This window comes from Halyomorpha halys, unplaced genomic scaffold, assembly GCF_000696795.3.
Source record: "Halyomorpha halys isolate HHAL.00 unplaced genomic scaffold, Hhal_1.1 Scaffold1384.1, whole genome shotgun sequence".
In the NCBI taxonomy this organism is placed as follows: domain Eukaryota; kingdom Metazoa; phylum Arthropoda; class Insecta; order Hemiptera; family Pentatomidae; genus Halyomorpha; species Halyomorpha halys.
Window position 1 is genome coordinate 36817 of NW_027109385.1, and position 22614 is coordinate 59430.

Below are 22614 nucleotides of genomic sequence, written 5' to 3' on the forward strand. Positions count from 1 at the left end.
AGATTTCTTGTCAAAACTAATTCACAATTTTGGTACAAAGTGAATTTTGTCAGTAAATGGACAATTTTTATCTTGAGCTCTTCAAATAATGTGATCAGCTTAGGAAGAAAAAAAGACTGACCATATTAACTTAGTAATTTAATTCAAATATCTACAAATTTTAGTTATAAGTAATAAAACACTATGATTAAGTGTTTTTACAATTAATTCCAGTTTGTTTGAATCAGCAAAATATTTCATTGTACCCTTGAATTTTACTTTAAATTTAAAGAAAAATATATATAAAATATGGCTAGACATTGAACATCTAAATCCAAGGACCGGGTTTGAATCAGGCAGATAATTATTTTCTGTTTCACTAGCCCGAGTAGCCGTGAGTCGGCCCTGTGGGTTCAAGAGCCCTCTGGGGTCCACCTAGCCTCATAAACTGTACACTCTTAATTAGGTAAAAATCTATTGGTCGAGCGTGATTCTGTCCAAAACACCTCCTTGCACAACAGTTGGTCTAGTAACAATACTTCCTTACAAAGTACTGCACCCTTGACTGTTCATGGGCTGTAGCGGTACAGATTTAATTTTTTAATACAGGAAATACTAGCCCTTGAAAATTCAAAATTAAGAATAATTATAATCTACAGCATTTAGATGAAAAAAAAGAAGGTTTTTTCGAGAGACTAGCAGCTTTCTGATAACAGATGTTAAGCAGGCCAAGGACCACTTCAGTCTCTAGCATTTGAAAAAGAAGAATAAAAAACCTGAACTAATTGAACAATGAATTAATTAAAAAATTTTATTACAAATATTATAATCTTCCTATGGGCAATACTAATGATGATTGATTGTAATATAAGAAAAACAAAATGTGAATTGATACAATCCATTCAACATTATATACTCAGTATTAGGTTTCAAAATGATAAAAGTATCCATAATATATTAAAAAAAATTTTGAATTGGAAAGTATTATAGACTTCAAAATATATAAGGATAGATAATAAGGATTCTAAGTGAAACTACTAGATAACATACATCCACCTATATATTTATAAAGTACATGGTAAATTAAACATATAATATAAGAGCAAATCATATTTTTACAAATATTTTAAATTAATAATCAGCTATAACACTTTTTATTAAATGCTATATCTACCATTTTTTTAATTTATCTTATTTTTTATATTCAATTATTTTCTCAACCTGTAAAAGATTTTTTGTCATAAATTTCAACAGTTACTCATTAATAAATTAAAATTAACCTGGGATTGGCCATTTCAGCAATTTCTTTAACCATGCTATTGTATAAATCAGAATTTAATATATCACAAAAATGTAAAACATTAACATGCTTTCTCACATATGCAACATAATTAAACAGGACCTAATAGCTAAGTGGGTCCCAGAGTGCTTGGTTCAAAAGGTTGTTGGTTCAAACCCCACGTGGGGATGTCAGAATTTATTTCATGACAGCCCCGAGAAATGAATCCTGACATCCCCACTCTAGGGCTGTATAGGTCCTCAATGGAGGACTTGAGCCATAAAAGAAAAAATAATTAAATATTTTCTTTAATCGTTTAATGGGATATCTCTTATCTTTCAAATGTATGTGATTTTGGAATATTTAAACGTGTATATTATTGAAATTATTATTAACTGGTACAAGAGTAAAAAAAAAAAGAAAAAGATTTTTTTTTTATTTTAAAATAAATTAAGTATTTCTGAGAATCTACTGAACCTGATATTTTATAACTGATAAAACCTCATTCTTGAAGCTGTAATTATGCTTTCTTCTTTGCATCATTTATCCTATATTGATGCCTTTATTATTCTAATGTTATGTGAACATTGGTGATGATAGTGATTATATTGACATATAAAATATCTTATACAAAAATATTTATAATTCTTGAAATATAATTTTATTTTTTATAAATGCATTTCATTGGAAGTTCAAAATTTAAAGGGACAATTATTTGAATCTAATCACAACACTTGAAAATCACATTGCAGTCAGAAAGTATGTTATATTAACAAAGTGAAATTAATTATCAAAAATATTGGTAAAATTCGTCATTTAAAAATAAACTTTACAATTTTTAATTAAACAGCTTAAGTACTAAGGAAAAAATATTAAGATTAGTTAACACAATAGAAACAAAAAAAAATTAAAGTATAAATATTATTTCAACATCAATCATTCAAATACATACATATAAACTTTTTTTAACTCATCAGTGAGACACTTGTCTGCTTATATGTATAACCAAAACATATATCTTCTCCGATATTTTTTTAAAAATAAATGGTTCCTAAAGCTACAAAATTGTATTCCTGTACTAAACTCACCATCGAAAATTGGTGTCATGAAAAACAAAATATTATTTTATTTATTACTGTTTTTGTTTGTATTGAAGCCAATTTGAAATACAACTACTCATTAACAAGAAACTTTAATCTAAAAACATTTAGTTTTAACATTCATGAAAACCTTTTTATTCCAGTTTACACATTTTAAATGTGAAATCCACCATTTAACTATATGAAGCTATTATTTTTCTAACACCTAGTAACATATAGCCTTTGAAGTTAACAAGTAACATATTAAACATTATTTGAACAAAGGGAGAGGTTAGTTAAAGTGTAAATTAGTTAAACTTATCATATTACCAAGTATTATGTAATATTTTACATTCATAATTCTTTTAAAAAGTATTTTCATAAAAAGCCTATTTCTATCAATATCCTTTTTTTTTGTCCACAACTATTCTCACAAAGTGACAAATAATGTTCATATTTTAAATCTTCACTTTAATTTTTTTGCAATCCAATGTTGTGTTGACTGGACTTAGAATATTGTAACTGAACAATTGCCGTTAATTTGCAAAGTTGCATTTCCCTTAGGCAACTAATGAAAATTTAAACTTTTATTTTTTTTTTAATTTTACAATGGATAAATGTGTAATATTAAATAATTGTCATATTAACATTTTTATACAGTTAATTATTATGAAATCATTTATTCATTCATAATAAAATTCATTATTATTGTTTCGACAAGATGCTAAAAATATTTCAATCAATTTTTCAGCTTTTTGCAAATAAATGTTACATATATTTACATAAATTTATTAATGAATTACTTAGAACTCTAAAAGGACATAGTAGACTAATATTGTTTTTAACAATTATTAAATTTTAATAACTAATAAACTTCTGAAATAGTAGTGTACATCACACTATTGCAGCAATAATTTCTACCAATCTAAGTAATTAGACCGTGATAGGTTTTGCATTATACCTTATTTATAAAAATAACCTGTATAATTAGCACTAAGTGAAAAGTGACATTTTTATTACCACTTGATTTGTGTTTCTAATATGTTAGTAAAACATTACAGTCAATGTTTTTGTTATTTATAAAAATAACAAATCAGTTTAAAGATAGTAGGAACAATTATCCCAATATAACTAATTCAATTATAATTGGGTGAACAAGATTATAGATTATAATATATCTTTTATAATTAAAGATTTTCTTATTCTATAGTCTTTTTAATCAAATTGAAAGCCTGGTAAATAAGATATTAAAGAGAAGTGCATAAATTCACTCTTAAATCAGTATTAATAAAGCATTTCCCACAAAAATTGCATGTAAGTCACTATTTTATGCATATCTTAAGTGTTGTTTAGAATGCAAGTATTAGAGCCATATCTATAACATTTGCTACAAATATATTTTACACATTTCTTCTTTAAAGTAAAAATCATGTTGGTTTAAATAATTATCAGATTAATTTTTCAATATTCTTTTATGATGAAACAGTAATTACTGAATTAAAAAACACATTATGTGTGTCAAAGCTCTACCATTACTGTTTAGGTAACATCAAAAATTTAAACAAAAAAAACTTATTGATTATTAATAATTGATGCTTTTATCTGAAGTTGTTAATGATGTAACGAAGGAGTTAGTATTATATTCATCTTTAATTATTGGTTTTATGTAATAAATTTCATACAAAGGTTTTTGTGAAATCCTTCTTTGCATAAATAGCATTGCTGCCCATTGTTTTATATTTATATACATATTGTGAAGACAATATTTAAAAAAGAAACCAGGATTCTTAAGGAATCAGGTTACAATTTTTAACCCCTAGATTCTATCACCACAGTCCTTTATGAAATATAAGTCATCAAAGATAGTTTAATGCTTCTTTTCATTTCTTAGTAATATATTCCAAGCATAATTATCAAAAATCTATAAATTTTAATTTTATACCTACAACATTCTTTTAGTAAAAAAGTACTGTCATTCTTAAGTAGAATGTTTTTATCTTAATAACATTATAAATATTTATATAAAAATTTGTCTTTTAATATCACATAAAATGATCAACATTAAAAAACAAAATATATTCCCCTACTTAAAACAGTCCCATGTAGTTAACCGATTGTGATTGAAATTTGGTAATAAGCCTTTGAAATGTTTTATTATTCAAACAGATCAAACTTTGTATTTTTTTTTTTTAAAGTTCTGAACTAGGTATACTTCAGCTTTTTTTATATTCAAATACCATCTATTTCTTTACCAAATACATGCTAAACTAAATTTTAGTTATTACAATTATTCCATGTTTTGTTTTAAGTAGTGAGTAAGACATAGTAAAACAGCATGTGGCAAAAAAGAAGCCTTTAAAATATAGTTAACATATTCAATAGAATAATAAGCTGTGAGGTAACATCATGAAACCTAATTCTTATCTAAATTGTATAAATGTTCAACACATAACGATAAAATTTTATTAGCCCATCTTTTAAAAATCAGTCCAGTTTTGGGGTCCATGACTGAACTTTTGAATACAATTAGTAGTCATGGTAAGCTGGCTAATAAAATAAAAGTTCTCATCTTTAAACCATATAACAATCCAGGTAAGCTACTCTATCTTCTTCTAAGAAGTTATATTTTTGTATCTGAAAACAAAAAAAATAAATATCTTAAATTATTTTTCCAAATATCTCATGACAGTGTCATATTTTTTCCTTAAACATAAAGTGTCTAAAAAATAGAAAAGGATATTTTTTTGCCATTTTTATAAAATAATATTTTCAACTTTTTATTTCATAAATTGTCATTTTCATAAGAAATATTTATATTTTGTGATCTTATTTTCCTATTTTCTTTTATTTAAAAGTGCATCAAATTCAGCAATGTTTCAGAATACTCCTCCGTACCCAGAGTTTTCTACAATTTTGAAGAACATTATAAGAACTAATTATATATTTATTGTTTAAATTTTTTTTTTATAAATTTGCTTGTATAAAAAAAATATCACATACACTCACGTAGCTTCTAATGTCCATATCCATATGATCTTACTTCATCATTTAAATATATATATATTTGAAACCAGATAGTCTTTTTATCTATGTTACATTGAAAGGAATTGAACTTTATACTAATCCTTTCTATGTTTACATTTTCCTTAGCCTTTCATATATTTATCAGTTCTCCTTTTGTTAAAATTAAAATGGAGTAATATTTTAGACAAACTCCATCTAGAGAGTTACAAAACGTACAGAGCTGCTTAAAGGTTCGAATTTTAGAAAATTTACTATACATTAAAAAGAGTATAAATATTGTTTTCACATAGTATACAGTTTCAATATCTCAAAAACTGTCTACCATGAGAAAACATTATGCATATTTTTTTTTAAAGTAGAGTAAATTTGCTAAAATTATGGAGTGAAGAATTAACGAAATTTTTAGGCTATTTTTTTAATAAAATGAACTTCAGGTCGTCTACCGAGTTCAAAAATTTATATTTTGAATGCAAATTCAAACTTAAATAACATATTAAACTGTAACGTACTAAAGAATCTATATGAATGTGTCTTAAAAACTGATTTACTTTCGGAATCCATTATATATATGTGACTTATGAGAAGTTAAAATGGAAACATAGAAAAAAAAAAAAAAAAGAGGGAAGAGAACAGATACACACTAATACTGAAATAATACTGTTTTATTCGTTGGTTTTAATTCTCATTATATACTATAATATGCTCTTTTTGAGTAAATAGTATATTTTGATGTATAAAGGGTTTTTAATATGTTTTATTTTATGTATCATTTTAATATTGTTCATTTGTTTTGTTTATCCAAAAAGCTAGCTAACCAATTTTCATTGTCCATAATAAATTCGTGATTCAAAACAAAACCAAGATGGCGGTACGTATTCTTCAGTCAACAAGTCCGTTGAATCAAGGCCATGTTGAGCAGATTCAAATATCATAAAAACTATTTTAACTCTTCCCATCATAATTGAAAATACAGTAAATTTAAGAAAAAATAGAAGTCAAGAAATAGTGCTAAAGAATAATATTCAGAAAGAAAATAATTTGCAAAAGTCCCTAATTGTTGCGCAATAATCGATGTTTACATGGAACATCGAGGCAGGTTTTGGATTTTGGCAGGCTTAGGGTTGTTTGGGCGCGAATGGGAAAGGATGTTTCGTGAATGAGGAGGTCGTCATCAATTTCTGTCCAGCAAGAGTGGACAGTTTGAAAAAGGAAGACAACCAAGAAGAATAAGGGACTCTGAGTTAGTTTTTTCGAAAGAAGGGAAGCCATTTTTGACGATAGGACATAACATTAGAAAAAAGAAGATTGTGAACTTGGTTAGTTTTGTTATACTAAAAATATATACATGTGTAAAATAGATATTAATTTAATTAAGTGTAATTATTGTAAGTATCTGTTTCTGATTGCCTAGCAACAACTCGCCCTGAGATTAAGAGTCTTTTATATTATAAAATTTAAATAAAATTCTATTATATACTTAATATTAAAGTTCTTAATTTGAACCCAAATAATCTTTTATATTTGAAAAAAGTTTTAAAACTATCAAAATTCTTTTTATTTTATTTTAAATAATTTTAAATTATTACAATACATACTCTATGTTTATTTATATGGAGAGGTAGGATTAAGGCTAATAATACATCTTGCCTTACCATAACTTAGGTATATGTATATATCCCCCACTCCATTGGAAATTCCATAGGGACACTGGGGAAGATTAGAACACCCTATGAAGAGAGACTGTTATGACACAGAGACCACTGTTATGACAGCCTAAGTAGTTGGAAATCTCATAACCTGTAGTGGTCATGTGGGTGAATATATACCCTATATATCCCAACACTTGTACTTGAGAACTGTACTATTGGTGAGACAGTGCTAGAGAGAAAAGCTTGATTCGGCAAAGCTGCTCAAAACCATCTGCTTGCTAAAACACATAGCATACTTATCAATCCATGATTGGATATGTGAACACTAACATATATTAACAGATACATTTTTTTTCTTTTTTTCAAATAATGATTAACTATAACCTAAATACAGTATATTTCAAATTTTATTTTTTTAACAATTTTATTTTTCCTCCTTCTTCTTCCCACTCAAAGTTATTTTACATTTTCATTATTCTATTTTTTCCTCTTTTCGTTCCCATCCCTATCTACGGTATTCCCTCTATTCCACTCTCTTATACCTCCCCTCTCCAGTAATTTGTAACACATGTTCAATCCGTTACACAAATTCAATGGAAATTAAACTAAATTATCAATAAATAGAAATAAATTAATTCCTTCTTTCCCCCACGAAATCAAATAATAATTGTTTGAACATTTTAGTTTATTAAATAATTCATAATTAGTAATATCTATTTCAGCACCATTTTCCATTTTTTTTTTTTCGTTTCTTAAAGCAATCATTGCCAGAAGTTTTTAATCATTATAAGTTTTTATTTGATGAAACGTATTATTTTAAAACCAGATAATAATTAAATTAATGTTTTTTTACCCCTTCTCACGTTGGCCCAAGACTCCCGTTGGAGTCCTACACTAAATTGTTTAAATTAATGTTACTGTCTTTGTTTAAGTGATGAACTTTTTTTTTCTTTTTGTTAATAAATACATTTAGTTAATCAGATTAATTCAATTTGACTAACGTCAAATATTCATACTAGAGTTGAAACTCACGAAGATCTGTCCAACCTCGGTTTCAACATATATTTGGTTATTAGATAATTCATAATTAATGACTTACGATTAACAAAACGAACTTGTGTTAACACTTAAAAAAAAAATCGAAAACATCAGGGTTTACTGTTATCTTAGAGCTACTACAGCAGCAGGTGTGAATTGCATATGGGCAAGACCAGCATATTCGCAATCAGTAGTACCTTCGTTGCCAAAACTAAATATAAATTTCTTTCTTATATATATATTTATGTGTATTTTTAAAAATCCATTATGTTTATTTTTCATCTGATTCAGTTGTCCTTGGAATTTCCAGGCCATAGAATTAAAACAAAATTGATTTTTCAAAATAAAAATTAAGGTTTTGTGATGGCCTCCTCCACTTTTTTCCTAACATGACGGTACTAGGATGGTATATAAGGTTGTTCCTAGTTGAGGCAGGCACAGTAGCAAACATGTCGAATACCGCTGTCGTTTTTTTATTTTTATTAGAGCGTCTAGTTGCTCACAGCATACCGGATATCTTTACAGACGATGTGTGTTGCATGTTAAATATTTTAGTTTTTTTTTTTTTCATACGTCTAATTACTCTAATTCACTTAGCTAAATTAACACTAAAAACTACATTTATTTCGAAAATTTATATTTTCATTGAAAGGATGCTTCTTTCTTTGCTTATTTTTTTTTTTTAACACATTTTTGAATACTTTATAGTTCAAGTACAAATTCAACTACTGCACTTGAACTATTATTTTATTCATTGTAAAACTGATCTAAAGGCTCAGGAAGGAATCAAATTATTTTTGGTACCATTTCAAAAATTATCATTTTTTGGTTGTTATTAGTTAATAATCACGAATACAATGTAAAACAAAATAAAGTTTTTTTAAAATAAAAAATATCTTTTTATTAGAAATTCACTATAGTAAAAAAAAATCAATTGTAAAAAAGAAAAAATGTCCATCACCTAAACAAAGACAAATGATTAATGTTTACTTGTTATTTGATTTTAAAATAATTTATACAGTTTCCTAATAGAAAAAATTATAATGATGAAAAAACTTTAGGTAATAATTTCTCCAAGAAACGAAAATGGCAGGACGAAAAATGCTGAAAAAGATAATACTGATTATGAAATAGTCCATCTATCAAGAGATTCGCATCCAATGTACAGCTTCAACGCATTTGGCAGGTATTATTGGAATATCTATTATATATTTTTATCTTATGTTAAATTATTTGCAATGTAGTAAAATTCATGTATAATAAATTGAAATTAAACGTCTTTGCTTCAGTATTTAGTAATAAATATCGCATGAAATTTATTAAATAATTAAATTGTGAATAAAATTTTTAATTCTTCTTTTAAAAACAAAATTTCGTTATACCCTTGAAGGGCTGCAAAAAAATCCTGCACAAATTTTTTCTGGCATTATCCTTTAAACAGCAGAATATGTAGAAAAAGTAATTACTGGAATCCACTGCACATTTGCTATTTTTATTTATTTGTTGTTATATTTTCTTCTAAAAATATGCTATGTTCTAGTAGTATTCGTTTACTGCACTCAGATAGGAACCAACTGATACAAACCATGGCCTATTCTTTTCAGAATAGCATAAACATGATATTTTGTATTTTTTTATTTTTTTTTTATTTGAGCATGTTACGTTTTCTGCTGAAAAGAAAGCCTCAACCATTTGCGAAAAGGTCAATTTTGTTTTGTATAAATCACACTTCATTTATGAAATTTTTCACAGCCTCCTGTTGGGCTAAAGAACGTCCACTTATAGAAAAGCTTCAACATTTGATATGCTTCCATTTCGCATAGATTTATTCTGGGTTTCATTTAGAACTTAAATTTTGCTCCTTATTGGCCGAAAAGTGTGGTATGGAACTAGGGATTTTTTTATTGGTAAGTAAATTCATCAAACTAAATTGATAGATCCAAATTATATTTCTTAAAAGTCATTCTATCTAATTTACGATAGTACGGTTGGATCTAAATTGCCTTCAATATTTTTTGATTCTACGCTTTCTTTACAGCAGATAACGTAACGCTAAAAAAACTAACATAAAATATCAATTTTAAGCTAATTAATTAATTAAAATTAAATCTGTACCACTACAACCCATGAAAGGTCAGGGGTTCAGTACTTTGTAAGGGAGTACTGTTACTAGACCAACGGTTGTGCAAGGAGGTGATTTGGTCAGAATCATGCTCGAACGCCAGATTTTTACCCAATTAAGGGTTCCCAATTTAGGAGCCTGGGCAAACTCCAGGAGGGCTCCAGAACCCACGGCTACAGTGTAACAGAAAACAATTTTCTGCCCAGCCGGATTCGAACTCGGTTCCTTGGAGTTAGTAGCTACGGGCCTTATCCGTACCCCCCCAATTTTAAGCTATCCTGTGGAAAATAGGACCATGATCTACATGAACTTTTCTGTCGTTCTTGAGGTCTACTATCGCCTCTGCAAATATTGGCCAGGATTCACAGATCACTCTATATATTCATTCTTTATTCAAAATGATTTCCTTCAATTGTTTGTAAAATATTTGAATGTTTGTATGTTATAGGGATATAAATCTTCATCTAAAGCCAAACGAAAGAATAATCTCAGAGCTATTTAAAACTTATCTTGTAGACGATGATAAAAAACAAGAAGTGAAAGAAATTACGAGACCATGTTATTACCTTCATGCTGACAACTTCAGTACAGCTGCTGTTAATTTTTGCTACGAAAATAAATTGGTAAGAACTACATATCAGCTAAATAAAAAACTTGCAAAAAAAATTGCATAATTTACGTAACCTAGTGGGTAGAATGTTGAATTCCTGTACTGTACGATCAATTTAAATTCAAGCTTGGCAATACAGATACTTAATATTTTTTCTTAGGGAGTGAACCATTTTTTGATACAAACATAAACTGTGATTACCATATTATTAATCATAGAAAGGGGAAAACAAGGTGTTTGGGCCACAATGCTGACCACATTCTGAAGAAATTCGTTGGTCTATCATGGTTTGTTGCAGGATTGATTATAATTACATAACTATCCATCAAGAAACTATGACTTACGAATAATCTATAGTTAAAACCATTCTGCTAAAAAATAATGATGGACGGATTAACACTAGTCTATATTAAAACAAGATCCTCATTATTAGTTTTCTAATTTAATATATTTTAAATTAATTGTTTGAGAGTGGTTAATTAAAAAAAAAACACAAATTCAAATGATCCATTTACTCTCAACTATTTATTTAAAAACATCTCCAACGTTTCGGCCCTTAGGCCATTCTCAAGGAGACAATCTAAAAATTGTTTTCATATTTCAAACATGTTGAACAACTAAACTAACAACATAATAATACTTCATTATTGATTTGTCACAAATCATTAAAACTTTTTGCATTACAGGCCAATTGCCCATATCAAACAATCTTCTTTTGAATAATGTTAATTTATAAGTAATATGTAAAAAAAGGATGTTAATTATGTTGAACGTAAATAAATTAAGCTCTGTAATTAGGTGATAACAGAGTCCTAATCTGTTGAAGATAGGTTTTATTGTTAATAGTGTTAGTGTGATTTGGTAAGAAGAATTTTTTTTTTTAAATAGGTGTTGATGCATTGAAATTATATGTTTTTATAAGTAAATAGTCATTTTTTAAAATTTTAATAGCAACTTGTTATGTTTTTTTTATAATTATTTTTGTATTGAAGATTATTTAACATGGGAGATTAGTCAATAATGGAAAACCTTTTGAATGGCAAATCAATAGTGAGGTATGTTTAAGAAATATTAGTGTTATCTGTGAGGTTTATGTTAGAAACATAAAAACAATTTTAAAGTCGTCTCTTTAATAATGGCTTAAGGGCTGAAATTTTAGAGGATGAAATAAACTTAGTTGAGTACGCAATAAAAAAAAAATCCAGCCCTATAAGTCTCAGGAGAAACAGACAAACGATACGTAACTTTTGTGATCCACTATTCGAGCCATCACTAAAATAAGAAATTAATATATTTCAAAAAGCTAATTCTTCTGTGTCACCGTCTCTAGGAAAGTGTTTATTTTTCTGTAAACTTTTTAAATTACAATAACCCATAAAAGTTTTTTCAGGTACCTCGCACAAACTTACCCCTCATAACTTATCAATCTTATAAAAATGAACGCTCGAGAAAGGTGACCTTGTAATATTTAAAACATTATTGTTTTAGGAACATTTTTTTAAGAAATGTGAAATAATATATAATATAATATAAAATCTCGGTTTTATAGTTATATAAAGCCCAAATTTAAAATCTAGTACCTGCTTACCCCACATTACCTTACAGGTTTATCGAAGATTGTTTTGGTGTAGAAGTACATATCAATTTATTAATTAAGTTTAAATTATATACTATTTGTAATTTACAGCATGGTATACTATTTTTCGAAAAATATGTCTTGGAAATCGCCCCAGTTCACGGAGGAGGAACTTCTGACACCAACACAACGATGCCACATATGATTAAAAAAAGTCTTATAAAAGATCTACCATGGGCTGATGAATTCCGTGAGTATATATTAATTCGCACTTTCCTGTTTTTTTTTCTTTTCTTAAAAAAGTTATTGATAATGATCTATTATATTTTTAATGTGAATATAATAGATTTTCATGGTTTATTTATTTTTTCCAGCTGTACTCTCACCAGTTGAATACTTGGCAGAAAATAATCTTACAAATCATGTGAGCACAGTAAATATTTATATATCCCATAAATGACATTATAACCCTGAACTCATTTTATTCTGGTATATTGATACTCCAGGAGCTTTATTTATTGTTTTTTTAGCAATCTAGATATAAAAATTTAAGTTTCTTAAGTATCAATAAATAAATAATAAGTCAACGGTTCTTATTTACTAGCATCATTAGCACATAAAATGATATCGCATAAATTCAGACCAATGACTGCCCATCTTGCATCAAAAGTCTAAAAAATACTTACAATAGAGATAGTCGATCACATAAACATGATAGTGTTAAAGTATGATGTAAAAATTCATTTTTTGTTGTATACATGTTGCTCTGCGGCAAACTGTGAATATATCGATTGTATCACAAGCGGGTTTGCAATGGTTTTGTAACAGTGGTTGGCAGGTTGCAAAAAAAAAGCTTTTGTTTATGTTGTTTGTTCTCACTACTGTAAGAACGTTTTATGTTATTTAACCGTTAACTAATAGAACAGTAAAAACATTTTATTTGTGTCCACCACCCCCGCGTTCAACAATTAGCCTTGTTAGTTAATTGGTACTTAAGAGACTTGAGGTTTTTAATGATGTAATATTTTTGTTTGATTTTGCTTTCTTTAATTAATAAAAAATTACAGGGAATGAACTCCAAGAAGTTTAACTCGAAGCCTGTATTGGAAGCAGCTTTATTTTTTGACGAAGCCGCATACAAAATTTTCGCACCATATTTCGACTACAATGTTGGGCAGATTCGTGACATGCTGCTAGCTTACATGAATGGGGTATTGCTCTGTCATTAGCAACTTTAATACTGAATTACTTAACACTTTAACTTTCTTATAAAAGAAAGATCTTTTTGTAAAATTTATTTCACCATTACTATTATTTTTCTAAGACTCTTATCTTACCTTAAGGTCAAAAATTAAAACACAATAAAAAATCTCTCATCAAACTTTGGGCTTGGATCTTTTCTATTCTAATTATTAATAAAACTTTATATTACATTTATAAATTTAAATTTTGTTATATATTTAAAATCTTATAAATCATCCAATAATACTGGGAAAAATTTGGCAAGTAAACAAAATAATTTTAATATACTTATTTATTTGACAATTTTTCTATTAATAATTAGAAATTAAATTAATTTATTGTATTTTATGCAATTGTAGAAATGCGTATTAAAAAAAATATTAAACTATAAAAGCTGAAAAGGGGGACACAGTATTCTCAAATCATCTTAGAAACAAATATATGAATTAAAAACTATTGTGTTTTAACTTTTTACACAGAGGATTATAGGTTTAAAAAGATTTTTTTTAAAGTTACTTAAACTTTCCAGGTACAAGCTCTTTATCACCACCCAAGTATAGGTAAGAACATCGACATTATGCTAACACACCTAGAAATATTTCGAAAACAACCCCAAGGGCTACCGGACTACGGAGGAGAAAGAGAATCCCTCCTCACCTCCTTCTGTGACTACCACAAAGACCAGAATCCTTCTGGAGATGACAACCCTCGTCATTGGGACATTGGATTATATGTATCGGGGTAAATGGTTTATGCAATATAAATTCATAAAATTATAGGTATAATCATATATACCACGATATTAGAGTATATTGTAACTAAAACAATAGATAAACCATCTATCGCAAAGATTTTATATGGAAGTCTTTTCAAACCTCCACCTTTACTTCTGTTTTATTTATATTCTTACATTAGTTCTACCTAATTTGTATCTTTTTCCTTTAGCCCTGATGAAACCTAAATTTTGGGCCGAAACGTTAGAAATTAATTAATAGTCGTGTTTATGGTGTTCATTTTTAATGATAGTTTATTAGTATAGATGGTATGATTATGTTCAATTGTATATAGAACTAATTTTCCTTAAAATGGCTCATATACTAAATATTAAGAAAAATAGTAACTTCCATTTTTATTAACTTCTATATAATACTATGGGAGTGGGAAGCTCAATGGTAAGACATTGAGCAACTAACTCTAAGGATCTGGATTTAAATGCAGCTGTGACAGATAATTATTTTCTGTTTCACTGCAGCCGTGAGTCAGCCCTGTAGGTTCGCGGGCCCTCCGGGTTCCACTCAGCTTCATAAAGTGAGTACTCTTAATTGGGTCAAAATCTGGCGGCCGAGCGTAATTTTGACCAAATCACCTCCTTGCACAACCGTTGGTATAGTAACTGTACTTACAAAGTGACACTTCATGGGTTGTAGCAGTACTGATTTAATTTTAATAGGACAATGTTTATGTTTCGGAGAGGTAATCCTCATCTTTGAACATTTTTGCAAACATAATTTCGGTTAATTGCCAAGCTCCTGTCAATTTTGTTTTTTTAGGATGTAATTAAATGACAGGTTCTTATTCTTATATACTAACAATAGGAGTTAGTCCATTTTTTTTAGTAAAACAGTTCTGAATATGAAGAGTATATCTTCTTAGTATATAACTAAGATGCATTAAGAATTAAATATAGACACTTTACGAGAATACATATACACTCCAATTTTACAAACTTCTTTAACGTTGCTCGAATAAGTAATTTTTTTAAATAATTGTCTTCTTGTTTTAAATAATTGTCTCAAATGTAAGATAATACCGTCGTTAATTCGGGATTTAGGAATCAGGTGGCCTTGATCTTGACATGTCTTACATCGACCAATACTCGCTATTGAAAAAATATCCTAAAACAAGGACCCATTGGTATAAACATAAGAGAACTAAATATATATTGCAGTAAAAATCATCCATAACGATTTGTATTTATTTGTTTTTTTCCCATTAATGCCAAAATGTAAAACATAGTTATAAATAATAATTAATGCGTAGCAAATAAAAATGAATAGTATAATGCTACAGCCTGAATAAACGTAATAATTATGAAATAAAAACTTTTATACAAAAAAAATCTGGTCGTTTGTGGAAATAAAAAAAAAGAAATGAAAATATAAATTACAAAAAAAAATATAATAAAAGTATTTTATTAATAATAAATACTTCCTCATACATTATTAAAAACAGATTGTGGCATAATATAATATTCAGTAATTAAAGAAATATATGGCTCTGATAAAGCAACATTATTTAACCTTTTTCAAGTCGGCTACCAGTATACAAATTTTAACACTTTTAAGTTTTCTATTTCTCTTGCTTATATAATGTTGCATAAGTTTTTTGATTTGCTGTTTTGTTTTTTTCGATTTCCAGATTAGATTTCTTCGCTATAGAGAAAGGAAGAAAAAGTGGAACAACGATGGGTAAGCAAAAAGTGCTAAAAAATAAGCAATTATTACACTCAATATTCAAGCTGGGTATATCAAACCAAATAATAAAAATAAAAATATATCATTAGGGTTTGATTAACTTTCAGGATTAGCCGTGGTTGGTGGAGTATGCTTGGACAAATATTCCTGTATCATAGCCGAATTTGGAGTGACAAATGTTTTTGGAAAACCTTATCCTTCTGCGGGCTTCACTTCTGTTTTCATTATGGCCCATGAAATCGGCCACAGGTAAATTTTAACCAGTATGAAATTGACGAAATTTATATTTATAATTTAAACATATATTATTCTTGGTATTCAGCTTAGGGATGCATCATGATGGTTACACCAACGACTGCCCCAAGGAAGGCTTCATTATGTCTCCATCCAGGGGTGTTTTTGGTGAAACATTGTGGTCCAGGTGTAGTGCTGAGATTATGAATACCCTAGAGTGAGTATTGTTTTTATATTTAATTAAAATTGTTTTTGTTTTTTTTAGTTTAAATATTTATTATAGAACGGTCAGAATTTAAATTTAAAAAAAAAAATAGAGAAATTTTCTTTCTAGAAAATATTTTTATGATTTGACTCAGCAAAATTACAAACAATTATCCAATAATATCTCGCATTATTTTATTTACAATTATTCTTGTTTCAGTCTTAAATAATTCTCATTTTAACCCTATAATATCTTTTACTTTTTTATATATATATATTTATATTTCAGTCATTATCATAAATAAAAAAAGAGAAAGAAAATAAATATTATCATATAAAAAAATATCATTAATTGGGGACAAACATTAATGGTCGTAATGCTATTTGTTATGAACCAACGTTTCGCTTCACGTTGCAAGGATTCATCAGGGCTAAAATAAGATGAAAATACTTGAATGGGGTAAAAATAAATGAACATTGTCAATGAACAATTAAAAAAAAATTAACAGTGAAGGTTAAAATTATAAATGAAAATAACAACAAATAAAAGAGATATAAAAATGCAGGCATAAAAGAGATGGAAAAGGGAATAAGAGTAAAATTCAACATAAAGAAAGATAATGAACAAGATAGGAAGCGTACCTCTTAGATGGTATGAGGCCAAAGAAATGAGGTGACGGTTAAAATACGTTACATTTGAAAATTATATTAATTAATGGTTTCCTTTGCTATAAGTAGGATATAATTTTGACTGTGCTCTGTACATGTTTCAAACGGAGAAATATTTTGTGAAAATACTCCTCTTATATGTCTATATATTTAACAAAAATAGATAAAAAAGAACGGGTCGGTACATTTACAAACAAAATATACTGTTCGAAAGCTAGAATTCAACTGTTTCTACCTTGCAAAAGCAAGGAGCGTGGACCTCACCTGAGGACGTGGGGAAAGACAGAAACTCCAACTGAGACACTTACAAGAATATTATAAAATCTGATAATTTACAAAACCTAAAGCAATAATGTTCAGAATCAATAATATATTAAAGAGTTCTTGAGTTACTATGAGGGTTAAATGTGATTGTAGTCAGGAATAGTATAATGCTTTAAAAAGATTTTTCTAGAACATCAATTCGGATGAATATGCATTATCCACGAATAAAAAACTGATCCTCTGTTGTTTATTCTCACTAATACTTCAAGAAATGAATTTATTTTTTTAAGCTAGTGGAGATTGAGATATTTAATAATGATTTACTTTTTCTTTTACTTTTGTAGTACTTGGGCAACTTGCTTATACGATACGGCTGAGGTTAACAACGAATTGGATCACAGAAAGTTCGGAGACACCCCGGGTTTGGTGTGGAATTTAAAGAAACAATGTGAACTGCTGCTGAAGGACAAAGACGCTGATATTTACAGCACTGGCAATGAAGAAGTAAGTCATTAATAAATTAATAAAGATTTGATCAAAGGAATGTATGATAGTAAATGCATGATTATTAGAAAGATGTTTTTTCTCCAAAGGATGTACATGGGTGAATGAAACAAACTACTTACTATATTAGTAAAGTTTGCAACTATATTAGTAATTATAGTACAAGAGCCCAAGAGGAGAAAAAAGCCTGTTATCTCACCCCAATTTTTAGTAACTTTAATGAAAACTATGTATGATTACTAGTCAAAATTGATGAGTCTGCCAAGTATAGGTAGGGGAAATAAAAAATGGCGACTGTTTCAAAACGATAAAAAAAATGAATTTTTCATTCTGAGCTCTATATCATAAAAAGTAGGAACAGCACAAAAAAACCTAAGATAGCGTCATTTAAAGAAGAGCAAATTTGCTAAAATATGAGCCCTAATAGAGCTATTTACGTTAAATAGTTCTCAAGATATAGCTTTTTAAAAAGCAACATTTTATAAAAATGTTGTATGGGACGTACTGAAAGATCAGTAATTAGTGAATTTATTTTGAGAAATCTATTTCTGAAAAACCAATTGATTGATAGTTGTTCCGACAAATTTTCATTTACCAAATTTAGATTCATATGTAAATATCATAAAAACTACTGCCCCTACGAAGATAAATGTAATAAACTACTGTATAGTAAGTTAAAATTCCTTCATTTTGGGTGCTGGCAGACATATGTACGTCTTATGGATCTAGAGATATATTTTTTCAAAAATCCAACATTTTATACGAACAACTAGAAATTAACATTTTGTGAGTTTATTTTGTCAAATATCATAAAACCTACTTCTCCTACAAAGATAAACATTATTAACTATTTTATAGTAAATTTAACTAGCTTTAATTTGAACGCTGGCAGACATCTTTATGTCCAATGGTTTCTGAGATAAATTAACTAACTACTGATCTTTCAGCAGGTTTTTAAGAATTTTTTTTTAAAAAGCTATATCACGAGAACTATTTGACATAAATAGCTCTTTTATGGCTAATATATCAGCAAATTTACTCTTCTTTAAATAATGTGCTCTTAGATTTTCTAGTGTTGTTGGTAGTTTTTAAGATATAGAGCTCCGAATGAAAAATTAATGTTTTTTTTTAAGGTTTTGAAACAACCGCCATTTTTTATTCCCCCTACCTGCATTTGGCAGACTCATCAATTTTGACTAGTAATTATACATAGTTTTCATTAAAGTAATTAAAAATTGGGGTGAGATACCAGCCTTTTTTTCCCCGTCTCTTGTACTATTAGTAAATCTTAATTTAATATTAGTGATATTGTTACCTCAGAGTAACCCTGCATATTTAATAGTATAAACTATCGTTACCTTAACACAGCCTTCTCCAGTCAATCGTTCCATGATGATTATGCCAATAATTTAAACCATTAACCAAGTGAATATTTTACATAGTCTTCCAACCCATCGGTCACAAGGTTGATAAGACGATCGAATAAATCGTAAAATATGAACAGAGCTTCAAGAAGACTTCTCAAAAGGTATATGAGCAACTTAAAAAATTTGTTGTAAAATTTTAGAAATCTGAAAAAAATATATATTTATATAATATCAGTATAATACATATATATTTATTTTTGTGCATCTTGAGGTTCAGTCAATAAGATAACTATATTGAGGCAGCTTTTGGCAACTTAATTAGTCATGCCCTACAATTAAAAAATATTTTTTTAATAGTAGGGGTATTCGTGATCTTTAGTTTAACATGTTAAAGCGTGTTAAATGGAGAAATATTTCCTTCTTTTACCAAGTTAAAACGATATAACATGGTTGAGAGTCTGTTCAATGGAGAATGACGTCATGAAACATACCAGCTGAGCTGGTCACCATTTTGTTTGTTGTCGTGTTAGGTTACTTACTCGTTGTGTTTTTTTTTCTTTTGTCTTGGACTATTTAAAAAATATAATCCGTAGCCAAACTTTTACACTTCTACTTTTCACTTATTTTAGGCACGTAGTAATAAATTACTGTAATCAAACCTTAGAAGTAAACAATAACATGAAGTTTTGAAAGGAAAGGTTACTAAACAAGTTAATCAGAAAATCCGCTAGGAGCTCTTATGCATTTATCATTTAACATGACTTTAAATAGGGCTGCTCACAATGCTATACTTATAACATTTAACATGGTAAAACATTTTACATTTAACACAATATCATGAATAATATTGTGTAAAAATCGCTAAATTGTTCAAACCTTCTGTAATTCTTATATTATTCAGGGTGCTAAATTCAATAGAATGCATTTTTGTTTTAATAACATTTTCAGGTGTAAAAATATAAAGATTAATTTTTCATCGTTAAAATAATTTTTTTCCTATAAATAAAATGTTGTTCTGAATCATAGTAGTTATCTTGATTATTGTACTAAACTTATTTTGGTTTCACCTTTCAAGAAGGTCCCATACGTCTCAATACATCAATGAAGCTTACACAAAAGTTGCTTTGATATGTACAATTTTATGGGAAAATAGTCTCATTACAAAAGGTCGATCAATAAAGTTCTTTTTTTTTTCTATCAAAAATGAGAAAAACGATGTTTTCCAGTATTAAATTGAAAGAGGCCCAAGAAATTTAGAAAAAAATATTTGAAGAAACAAACTTACTTTTGGAAAACTAAAATTTTTACACTAACCTCCGTTGGTATTGACTTTGCCAGAATATTTTTTGTAGGATAGTTTAAAACAAAATAACAACCAACAATAATAAAAACTCACCTTTTCCCAATGCCGATATAACGTCTGTAAGATTAGGTCTACAACTTACAAATATTGTTTGATGGGAGAACCAAAATTACGGTGAATTCAAAGAAGCCACACTCATCAACATGAGTAGTTATAATACCATCAATAAGTAGTTATAATGTTTCTAAGGAATAATTTAGAAATAAATATGCAATAAAACGATAAAATAAATAATGAATTTGTTTCATAGGATGTTTGCCAGAATGTGCAGTGCAGAACACCGCACAGAGCAGGTTTCTACTACTCAGGACCAGCAGTAGAAGGCACCCTGTGCGGGAACAATAAGGTGGGTAATGGACCCATCAATTTCTGCTACAGATGTCGTTATAAACTTATTCCAAATTTTGTTTATTTATTGACTTATTTATCCAATCAAGTATTTCTTTTAACCAACCTTTTATTATATTTTTCTTGAAATCTGTATATTAGTTTTGTTTTGGTAAAATGTATTTATTTTTTTGTTTAATGTAAACTGATCTACAGCTGTGACTAGTATTTCTCTGGTTTGATCTCACATCGCTGTCTAATAGTGGATTTCTTTAGCGGTTCACTGGGGAGGATCTGAGAGGGGGAATTCGGGAGAGTGAATTTGTCGATCAAATGAAAATTGTGAAATGGAAGGGACAAGAAGATAAAAGAAAAAAGGAATAAATTGAAATATTTGTATTTACTGTGTAGGCTGGAATTTGTTGTAAAGGAAAACTGAGAGGGAAAAAAATGTTTTCTTTCTTGTTTATTATATCATGTAAAAATATGTAATTTATATATGTCCGATCACGGGTTGATTAGTATGCTGTGTAATGTGGCAACCCGATGTATTTGGGCAGCATGAATGAATAAAGCATTTCTCCTTGCTCTTCTGTATTTTAGAGTTTTGGGCATTCTTTTTAAAATCTGACACTTCTTCTGTACGTTTGTTTATTTATGTTATTCTAAAGAGACATTCCAGGATAAAATTTATTTTCTATTCTATTCTATTTTGACTCAAATACTAATTTATTATTCTTAATATTGGAATACAAATCGCTGACATTATATTACATTTTATCTATTTTTCAATTAATGGGCAACGGTATTTTAATTTCCTTTAAATAAGTTGAAGAACACGTGTTTTTTTTTTTAAGTATTAAAAATTAATGTACTATTAAAACCCACGAAGGGTCTTGGATTCATTTGGTGATGAAATACTGTTTTCAAATCAACGAATAAACCACATCATATAGTGCAAGAGCCCTGGGAAAAAAGAAGAAATTATTTCACCCCAATTTTTTATTACTTTATTGTAAGCTATGTATAGTCACTATATAGTTGGGCAAAATAAGAAATGACGGCTGTTTCCAAACGTTAACAATTAATTTAACAAACAATTAATTCTATATTCGGAGCTCTATATCTTTAACACTGCCAACAACAATTAAAAAAATGGCTATAATATGAGCTTTTTAAGAGAGCGTTTTAAGTTCAATAATTTCTGAGGTATATTTTTTAAAAAGCAACATTTTTTCCAAATAACGAAAAATCAATATTATGTTAATAAATATCTTTGAAACTATTATGAAAACTATTGAACGTAAAGAGCTCATATTTACTGAACTTTAAATAATATGCTATGAAGTTTTTTTTAGTATTTCAAGTAGTTTAAAGGATATGTTGGTTTAATTAAAAATGAGCGAAAAAGTTTTTCTCGAATAAAATAAACTTTAGGGAGTCACATCTTAAATACTTCAATATTTACTTATTAATGACATTTGCTGTATCTCTTTTATATTCTAAATAAAAATGGAACCTTTTTCTAAAATAAAATAACACTTAATTTATTTTTACTTAAAAGAAATCAAAAAGGAATTTTTTGTAACTTCTGGAACAGCCGCCATTTT

The 22614-nt window shown here is 28.1% G+C and overlaps 1 protein-coding gene and 1 long non-coding RNA gene across 2 annotated transcripts in view; one reads left to right on the forward strand and one right to left on the reverse strand.

The window, feature by feature from the left end:
* Positions 1–1949: 1949 nt before the first annotated feature.
* LOC136795797 (uncharacterized) overlaps positions 1950–22614 on the reverse strand; it is a 35042-nt gene continuing 14377 nt past the window's right edge. Inside the window, exons 4-5 of the long non-coding RNA XR_010843467.1 lie at positions 19306–19518; positions 1950–4971 (exon numbers count right to left, since the gene is read on the reverse strand). This is a non-coding gene — a long non-coding RNA (uncharacterized lncRNA). The remainder of the gene's footprint in view (positions 4972–19305; positions 19519–22614) is intronic.
* Positions 7880–22614, forward strand: part of LOC106689511 (A disintegrin and metalloproteinase with thrombospondin motifs adt-2) — a 22169-nt gene continuing 7434 nt past the window's right edge. Inside the window, exons 1-12 of the mRNA XM_014434498.2 lie at positions 7880–8578; positions 9110–9234; positions 10619–10793; positions 12468–12606; positions 12731–12780; positions 13424–13567; positions 14128–14339; positions 16017–16066; positions 16180–16321; positions 16395–16523; positions 17788–17947; positions 20928–21023. Of these exons, the coding sequence (XP_014289984.2) occupies positions 8438–8578; positions 9110–9234; positions 10619–10793; positions 12468–12606; positions 12731–12780; positions 13424–13567; positions 14128–14339; positions 16017–16066; positions 16180–16321; positions 16395–16523; positions 17788–17947; positions 20928–21023 (1563 nt within the window). The 5' untranslated portion in view covers positions 7880–8437. The remainder of the gene's footprint in view (positions 8579–9109; positions 9235–10618; positions 10794–12467; positions 12607–12730; positions 12781–13423; positions 13568–14127; positions 14340–16016; positions 16067–16179; positions 16322–16394; positions 16524–17787; positions 17948–20927; positions 21024–22614) is intronic.